Below are 10,161 nucleotides of genomic sequence, written 5' to 3' on the forward strand. Positions count from 1 at the left end.
TCTCTCATCTAAACCGACCATCTCTCATGTAATAGAAAGAGATGCACCATAGGTGATCCGTTGTACGTACATGTCACGACACATGTGACGTCAGAATTCTTTCGACCAATCGTGGAGCGTATACAGTCTATTGCTATTGAATGCTTTTTCAAGAACGTTTAACTAATTCTAAGAATAATAATATAGAAATATATTTATATATTTAGAATCGATATTTTTTGATCTACATGAACATATTTTTTATAAGTCAAAATATTTTTTACTCAACTTCCTTATTGTTGTAAATGTTATTTGCAATAAGGTTGGAAAATCAAGAAATGCCCAGAAACCACACATTTTCCACACAAAAAGGTTCTCCCCGCAAAAAACAAAAGTCTTACGATATTCCCCACAAATTGGGGAATTCTTAAAAAATTGGCAAATTTGATGTGTATTTTGTAGACCATAAGTTTATTACTCACGTAGACTGGTTGTGATCAATCAGCAGTTCAGTCGTACCAACCAAACGGTGTGTTTTAATCGTCGTTTAATCGTCATTTAATTAATAATTACGATTTATAAATTCTATGTACACGAATCAGCGTTTATATGAATATTTTTATTTTAAGTAATAATATATTTTACTGTAATTCCTTAATCTGAATGGTGATCTCTCATCATAGTCATACTGGAAGTTCTTCCACTCTGAATTTGTCCAACTTGAGGTGAAAAATTAAATTGGCCAATTTTTGTTTTTCGAAATATTTATTAACATAACATCAAGATTATGTAATTAACAACTTCACAAAATATAGTTATTTTTTTAAATACGTAAACATACTTAGAGTTAAGCACAGCTGGCAATATGAGGTTACAATCTTGAGTCAATAACTTCCTCCTGCATTCATAATATATAATAATATTATTATTTAATATTGCTTAGTCATTTGTACCTATAACATCGAGAATTAACAACAATTAAAAGCTGCGAAGCGCCGACAGCCTAGTATAATAAAGTGAATAGTTCATAAAATAGAGATTTTTATAAGTTCAATATTTAAAATGTCATAGATATTACAGAATACATAGATCAGCCATCTGGATATAAAAATTGGTTAGTTAAGTACTTAAGTTAGGTACTTATTTAAGTGTTAAACTGAAGGTTTATTAAACCTTGAATGTTGTAGAGTTCTTCCACGGGGATACGCAAGTATCAGATATGTTGTATACTCAGATCGCAAATAACTAGCCATGTACAATATCGTCGCCGCTAATCATTGTTGCATTCTCGATACATCAAAACTAGAATGCTTTCATAACCTCGCTCACGCCCAATAGTTGCTGTCATTCTTTGTTGACTGTTTTTTTCCTAGGATTAATCTAAAACACACGCATTGTTACAAAATGTCTGACACAAGTGGCGACGTGTTTAAAGTCTCGATGAGAAGTAACTCGGAACAACCTTGCCTGGATGGTTGCTGGAGACTGGCGTCGCTGACGAGTTTATAAAATATCGGTAACTTGTACCTGTGTACGAACCTCCGCGCAGATGTATGGCGGTAGTCGTCAAGATACTTGAATCGGCGAGTATCGGATACTTGTGTATCCCTGTGGAAAGTGGCCTTACAGTAAGCACGCAAAGCATTGATATTTATTGGATGAGACCTGTCATCTTTCGTGATGCCTTGCGGAGGGTATTTTAAGGAGAGGAAGAGTGGACCCGAGTCTTGAAGAGATCTTCATTGCAAGATCAGAGAGGAGGAAACCTCTTTATTACATTTAGTAAGACTTATCCTACGTATTCCATTTCTTTGATAACAATAAACCGTTTAAATTTAGCATTAGAGTTAACTTTGTACTTCAGCATTATCACATTTGGTTGTGGAAGCATCACTCTTCAGACTAGGGCAACTTTTGGTAAACTCAGAGCTGTCAACAGCTGCGACTGGTGAATTCTGGGACAACCCTTCATCGATCGCACCGCTGGCTTCCTTAGCATCATCATCTTCACTGTCAGGGCTATCCTCATCCAGTTGAGGGTCATCAGCCTCGGAAGTTTGCGAGGATTTCTTGCCGGTCACGCTGGTGGCCCCCTTTCTCATCGGTACCACCTGCATCAACGCCTCCGGCCAAGTCTTTCCTTCTGATACCCGTAGTAAAATTTCAAAAACTGGAATTAAAAATAATTTAAATACTTAAGTAAGAATTCAATTCACATATTTATTTAATTGATTAAGCCCCTAGTACACATTGGCCCAACGTGTGCAGGACCACTTGGCGTATATTGGCCGTTGCACGCGTTGGCCGCTGCCGATTATTGTCGATTTTCGGGCACACAAAAAAGGATCTTGGCACCAACATTGGCCCAATGCGTTACTAAGGGCTTTAGAATTTCTTTGGTTTGTTATGAACATTACCTAACTACAAAATAATATTTTCAGTGATAACTTTTAGTAAAATAATGGAATGAAATTTTATTAATTATCAACCAGGGGGTATAACTATCGAAAATTGGAATCGAAATATTGTAACGTCATATGATTCCAACTATATCCACCAATGAAAAACTCTGAAAGTCTATGGAATCAACTTTATTATTTTATGCTTCCGATTTTGTTGTCCGGGTTAAATCTTCCCCATAGGAAAAACTAAACCCTTCCACTCACTTTTCCACAAATGATCAGCTAGTCAATCAACACTATGCAAGTGCATTATATAAGTAAAATAAATACAAAACAATACAAGAACAACAACACGTCAACTCACCAGAGATCAAATGGGAAAAAAAAATTCACCGACTCCAGATATTTTCATATCAGAGGGTTCGGCTCGGTAGTACTTCTAACAGGGCCTATAAATCCTACTGATCCCTCAACATAAATATTTAAAAAATCTTTCGTTATCCTACATGTATTCAAAATGACCGACTTTTGCATCTTTATATATAAATTTTTTGATAGATCTAATACGCCTAAATTTTTAATGAGAGAGCTAGGTATAATGCCAGTAGCCGAAATAACGAATGGTAATATTTTTATAGTCTGAGAATGCCAAATTCTTTTTATTTCGTTTCCTAAATCTGTGTATTTTCTAATTTTTTCATTAACAGATTTTTGAATGTTACAGGAATTTGGAATAGCGACATCAATGATATAAGTTATTTTTTTAATTTTGTCATGTAAAACTATATCGGGTCTATTATGACTAATCGTTCGGTCTGTTAGTATAGTTTTATCATAATATATTTTATAAAATTCGTTTTCTAAAAATGAATTTGGTTCGTATTCATAGTATGGTACTATATTACGGCAGTCAATCAAGTTATGTTTAATTACCAAATTTTGGTGAATTATTTTTAAAACTTGATTGTGCCTAAATGTATACTCGGACGGTGCTAATATAGAACATCCAGATATAATATGTTCTATAGTTTCCGGAAAAGCCAAACATTTTCTACATAAATCATCAATTTGATTTGTATCTTTGATTATATGCTTTCTATAATTTTTAGTATTAATGACTCTATCCTGAATGGCAAGCATAAATCCTTCTATTTCTGCGCTCAACTCTCCAATACTCAACCATTTGTTTGACGAAAATTTGTCAACATATGTTTGGTTGAGATAATTGAAGTGTTTTGCGTGTAAAATTTTATTTGACCAGGAATCTAATAATTCCTGGTTGGGATTTATAAAAATGTTGGCATTCTCATCGTATAAATTTAAAGGTGTAATATTTCTATCTGCCTTGCAAATTATTTTGTGCATTTCTGAGCTATGAGCTTTCCTATGGAAAAAAGTTCTTAGCATTTCTACCTGATTATGTTTTAAAGAAGTTATTTTGACTATACCTCTACCTCCTAAATTTCTAGGTAAATTAACTCGTTCTATAGCTGAATTTGGATGATGGCAATTAAACTTTGTTAGCGTAGTTCTAATTAATCTTTCTAAGTTATCTAAATCTGTATTAGACCATTTAATTATGCCAAATGAGTACGTTAATAGAGGTATTGCCCAAGTATTTATTGCTTTTACTAAATTTTTAGCAGATAGATTGCATTTTAAAATTTTCCTGATCCTAGTTTGAAATTTAATCCTAATATCATTTTTAATACTAGTATGGTCTAATCTATTTGATGGTGGGTATCCTAAATATTTATAAACCTCATCCCTTTTCATACTAGTAATTTGAAAATTTCTAAATATACTCTCGTCCCCATCTACAATTTTGCCTTTCTCTATATGGATCGTTCTACATTTATCTAAACCAAAAGTCATTTTGATATCATCTGAAAAGTTTTTAACTACCTCAATCATTTTCTCTAAATTTTGTTCAGAATTCGAAAATAATTTTATGTCAATTAATTTTATTAATTTTATTATTTGTATAATAAGTAGGCTCTGAATGAGAATTTTACAGTCTATATATTGGCATATCTATGGTTTTTGATTGCCTAACTATATCCACCAATGAAAAACTCTGAAAGTCTTTGGAATAAACTTATATATGAGAATTACTGTCTATATATTGGCATATCTATGGTTTTTTAGGACCAATTTGTTTCATACAAAAAGCCCGAAGATTTCAATCTAGTGAGTGGGTGAGTGAGTATTTATGGAAACAACTGTATCAACTGTGAGTGGTATATCTATGAAGTATAGGTTCGGTTAGATGATATTTTGAATGATAATGTGGCATTGTAGAATAGTTATAATACCTCCAACTTCTGATATTTCCCATACATTCTCCACAAATAAACAATACATAAATAAATTCTGATGTATGTATTCTACACTAGCGCCTCCTAGCTGCGCGACGTCTGCAGGTTGGTTTTCTTTCACACATTTTAATGGATTTTATGTGAAATATTTTCTTTATTTTACGTAATAAATGAAATAAATATTTTAATGGAGTTGGGCATATTGTCAATATTCTAGAGCAGAGGTTCCCAAAGTGGTCTATATGGACCCCCAGGGGTCGATATCGGCATGCTGGGGGTCTATGTCAGCGAGAATAAAACTTGGGGGTCCGCGAGATTCAAATGGAGGTACATATGAGCGGACCCCCATTTAACCTCAAGTCAACATTTAGGAGTTCCGTAAATGACACAATAGACGTAACACAAATATAATAGACTGAGAAATTACTTATTTGATATTTGTATTTTTATATTTCGTAAGGTTGTCAATTGCGGTATATAAATATGGTCTACGTTCCTTTTCTCGTCAGAATTAATATATTCAAGCAAAACATTGCACATTGGAAGCCACGAATTTTCCTAGTTCCCCAACTTGTTTTTGAAAAACGTCCAGGACGTTCAGCATTTAAATGCACTTCTCACAGACTTCAAAACTATGTTTGAGGACATTTTGACTAAATGACTGGAAATGGAACGTTAAAGAATCGGATATCATGTGACAAGAAGAACTGACCGTAATAAGCACCGACAAGAAGAACTTAAGGGGCAGTTCTGTAGGGCCAGCTACAGAAAGATATTCCCGTTGCTTATCCTGCTTCATTTTCATTTGATGTAATACCTCACAAGGGTGCCCCTATCTGCACAATGTAAAGACAGAGGAACTATACCGCCACCCGGTTGTTGGAAAGGCAGGGGATGGGAATCTTTTTACGAAAAAGAGAAATGATTATCATATGGGACATTAATAGTTTTTGGAAAATTCAATATTCGGCAGACAGGGGGGGGTCTACGGAAAGAAATATATTTGGCAAGTGGTCTACGGGGCAAAAATCTTTGAGAACCCCTGTTCTAGAGTATTTGACCATAATAAAAATAAAATATAAATTCAAAAATAGTATGTGAACTTACCATGGTCTATTGTGAGCACTTTTCTTGATTTCATATTTAAATATTTATCAATTGGTAACCTGGCGTGCTGAATGCCTTGCTCCACTGCTATTTTATGGCATAGACCCTGAAAATATTAATGTTTTAAAGATAGGAATAGATTAAGAAATGGACAGGACAGATGTGTATGATGTTCCATCATCTCAGCCTGCCACTGCGATTAAATGAGTTCATAACAAATTGTTATAAGCAATAATTAGTCACCTGAAATATCCATACAAATTGAAAATAAATGCCGCCGACGGGAATTGAACCCGCACCTTCTGATGTCCGGTCAGGTGCTCTGGACCACTGAGCTACGTCGGCTTATTCCCAACACGCCAAATAATTCAATATGTACTAGTACTTCAATCAACAATTACTGCTTATTATATTTTTTCACCTGTAAACAACCAACTTTATTTTCAATTTGTATGGATATTTCATATGACTAATTATTGTTTATAATAATTTGTTATCCTTTGTGCAATGCATAAAAAACCTTGTATTATAAACATTAGTTTATAATTTAAAAAAAAAAAATAATAAATGATTTCATGATCAGTGTTTTATACACATCAATCAATATTATCAAAATCAGCCACAAATATGTTGGATTTTCTCATACACAGTTCAAAGGAGTTAACCAACCTTGGAGTTATAAGGCTGCTTTACTTTAGTTTAGTGCGTAACATTCTCGAGAGCGGATCTCAGGTATGGTGGCCAGAGGACACCATCTATGTACAAATGGTTGAGAAAATACAAAAGAAATTTTTACAATACCTCTACATGAGAGAGTTCAGTTTTTACCCATAGATGTTCCCAATAGCATTTATCTCAAGAATGCTGGGTATCTGCAGCCCTAATTCTAGGAGGGATGTTGCATTACTGCTGATGGCTTATAAGCTTCTGAACGGTTGGCTATCAATACAAGACATTTTGGCTAAAATAGGATCTCCCAGATAAATTCACACGAAGCAGAAATCATAGTCTTTTGATTCTTCCCAGTGTAGAAGAAACTTACCAGTGGTGATGCCCTTGGGAAGACTAGCTAGGTTAATTAACTGCCTCGCAGGAAATGTGGATATTTCCACATGTCCTACAATGAATTCAAACACAAAGTATTATTAAATCTGTAACTGTGTGTACATACATGTAAGCTTTTTTCCCACATGTGTTTGTATATATTTTTACTATGCTAAATAATTTTGTTATAATTTTCTTAATCGCTTTTGAAATGTAGTGGTTTTGCAAGAACTATTAATTTTCAACACTGGCAATTTCTAGGATTGCAACACTGGGAAGAATGCGCGTACCAGTGAACCAGGCAGTGTATTTGGCAAGTTCTGTAGGATAATTATTCTGTCACTAGTGCTGGGTGTTATACATGTAATTCCTACATTAAGACGTCTCGTATTTTCTGAAACCTTTTGATTAAATCGCTATGAGATTCGTGTGTTAAATAAAGTCAATCTTTATTTAAAAAAAATCGTTTAATTTAAGATGCATCCCCAGTAAAGTATTAACCACATGATACTCCATATGTGCAATAGTTTGTACATTGTTTTGCAAAATAAAATAAATAAATAATGATTTGTCTCAACTTGTGTGCATTGTGGCCCACTAGCCCTCCAATAATATATATTTGTCTCGCCTTGTGTGCATTGTGGTCCACAATGTCTTCCAATAATATAAATTTGACTCACCTTGTTTCGATAGCTCTTGGAATATGAGAGGATGCCACCAAATAATGAAAGTCCTACCTTTGATCTTGGTGTCCTCAATGTTCCCTCTCTCTCCCAGCATGAGAAAACTCCATGGCGCATAGCACTTAACCCGGAATTGCAACCTAACAACCTGTTAACAGAGGCGCTGCAGAAATTGTACTGAAGGTACTTCCCATCTCCTGGTGACAAGGTTATAGGACGGGAAGGCAGGGAGTAAATTATTATAACACTCGGCTATATGCCCGAACAAACCTGTGTACGCACACAATAATATACATTTGTCGCACCTCGTGTACACTGTGTTCCACAAGCCTTCCGATAATATACATTTGCTTCTCCTTGTGTGCATTGTGGTCTACAAGCCCTCCAATAATAAACATTTGCCTCACCTTGTGTGCATTGTGGTCCACAAGCCTTCCAATAATATACATTTGTCTCACCTTGTGTGCATTGTGGTCCACAAGCCCTCCAATAATATACATCTTGTTTGGTTCAACTGCCTCTATAACATTCTCGGATTCACTGGACAAGTAAACTAATTGCTCCTTAGCGAACACATCTAAATAACCATTTTCTTCAAACTTTACCTGAAAAAATAAAAAGAATACACACTTAAATAAATTAAAAAAACAATGATACCACAATGATGAACTGATATCATAATTTTGTATAAAACTACTTACATCCCAATATTCATATCCATTATGCCTTGCCATTTCTTTTTTGGTTCTAGGCCCAAAGCTACACACGGTAAAGTTCATAGGGGACGGAGACCTTCTATTGAGCGAGTAGCAGCGGAGGATCTGCTTGATGACTTTTGCCCTATCCTTCTCTATCATGAGGTTGTCGAAACTGAGGTCAATTATCATCCCCGAGGTACAGCTACTATTTGCAACTTTGCTGTGTTTCAAAGCTTTCCTGCTCGGCCCGATATCAATATTGTTAACTTTTGCTTCGAAGCGTTTCAATTTAGCTTTTGCCTTTTCTTTCGCTCGCTTTTCGTTTTTTCTAGCTTCCCATTTTTCTTTCTTCAGCCATTTTCGCATCTGGTTTTTCGTGAACGGTCTCTGTCCAAAGAAAAATTCAGTTTCTTCCGCAGTGTAATTAATTTCTAAGGGATTGTCATGTGATATTTCAATACCATTCTTTTCGTCGATGATGTCCGTTATTTTAAACATATTTTCATTTGGCAAAATGCGATGTTTTCCAACAGAATTGTCATTTTTTTCTAAGTTACCTGGAGGGGAAAGCTTGACACGTTTGGCATCGCTTTCACACTGAAGTTCACCTTCACTAAGCATGATGACACCAAATAACTACGACCTGTGTTTTATTTTCGGTCGTGTTTAGTGTTTTCCAGAATCAATCCTCGTTGTAATCAACGATCAAAATAAATATAACCTCTAATTTCTACCCGCTCCCGCTAATTGTTTCTGGTTCACTTTTGACTTTTGACAGGCATGCAAAATAAATATTTGACGTTTCATTTTCATACAAGCTCAAGGTGCATAATGACCAGGTTCGAATAAAATGTCAAGCAATAATAGCCGTTAACGTCATAAGCAAAGGGCTGTTTTTGCTTTGAAGTTTTAAATAACATCCCAAAATATTCTTGTAGACGTCCATACCAATATTTATTTATTTTTAAACGTCCTTAATGGTACATGATTTACTGCGTAAATAAACCGCCCACATACAGGGCAAACCGAAGGTTTTTATTTTTAAAAGAAGAAAAAATAACAATATATATAAATATATCAAGTATGTTCGTACATGCATACAGTAATTAATATGACAGTTAAAAACAAAATAAAACTAAAAAGGAGTATTCGATATACCTACTCGTAGGATTGTATAGAGACAAGATTTAATAAAATAAAAAGGACAAGAAATGATAACGAGCAAATAGGTTTAAAAATTAATTGCCTTTTGAAACCACAGAATTATTAACATCAAATACCTATATCAATAAGTACACAGCGTTTGTTTGCAAGTTGATGAATTTTTGGAATTGGTGAAAAAATAGAGTAGTTAGTATCGAAATAATAATTTAGTATTTATTTATTAATTTCCAACCTCCAACGAGTCGAAGTCTTTGATGGTTCTGATTATAAATCCCAGTGTCTTCATACCTTTGGTAGTTATTTGTTGCATTTATGTGATTTACAAAATTCAATTGAGTGTCAAATATAACTCCAATGTCCCGAATTTCGTAGAATTTCTCTAAAATTTCACTTGCTATTGTGTATATGAATAATAGTGGGGTCTTTGTTCGACAAAATGTTAATGTCTTACTTTGAGGTTTTTGTTACTTTTAAAAGTGTCTTTGTTTCGAGTTTGTTTGGCAGGTACATTCATATAAATGAATACCAATAATTCAGGGCTGTCAATTATAAATTTAATAATTTTGAATAAATATAATATATCAGTTAAAATTCTTCTATCTGATAGTTTGAGCAGTCTGGTTTCGGTTAGTAAGGTAAGTAATTATAATTTATAAATTCTATGTAAAAAATCTTCCTTTTTAAAATTGATATATCGAATCAGCTTAGTTATTATTATTACAGGGGTATGTTACTATAGCCTTATTGTAACTATATCCCGTGCAGA

At 34.2% G+C, this 10,161-nt stretch overlaps 1 protein-coding gene across 1 annotated transcript; it reads right to left on the reverse strand.

The window, feature by feature from the left end:
- Nucleotides 1-748: 748 nt before the first annotated feature.
- On the reverse strand, nucleotides 749-8,989 carry LOC149421425 (tRNA (guanine(9)-N(1))-methyltransferase Trmt10A). The gene is made up of 4 exons (XM_089634765.1): nucleotides 8,235-8,989; nucleotides 7,992-8,138; nucleotides 5,807-5,912; nucleotides 749-2,149 (listed from the first exon to the last, which is right to left on the reverse strand). Exons 1-4 carry the CDS (start codon nucleotides 8,850-8,852, stop codon nucleotides 1,827-1,829), a joined length of 1,194 nt encoding a protein of 397 aa, XP_089490891.1. The 5' UTR covers nucleotides 8,853-8,989; the 3' UTR covers nucleotides 749-1,826.
- Between the last annotated feature and the right edge of the window lie 1,172 nt (nucleotides 8,990-10,161).

The sequence above is a fragment of the Hesperophylax consimilis genome, chromosome 8 (genome assembly GCF_061612785.1).
Source record: "Hesperophylax consimilis isolate HC1 chromosome 8, BYU_Hcon_1.0, whole genome shotgun sequence".
NCBI lineage: Eukaryota > Metazoa > Arthropoda > Insecta > Trichoptera > Limnephilidae > Hesperophylax > Hesperophylax consimilis.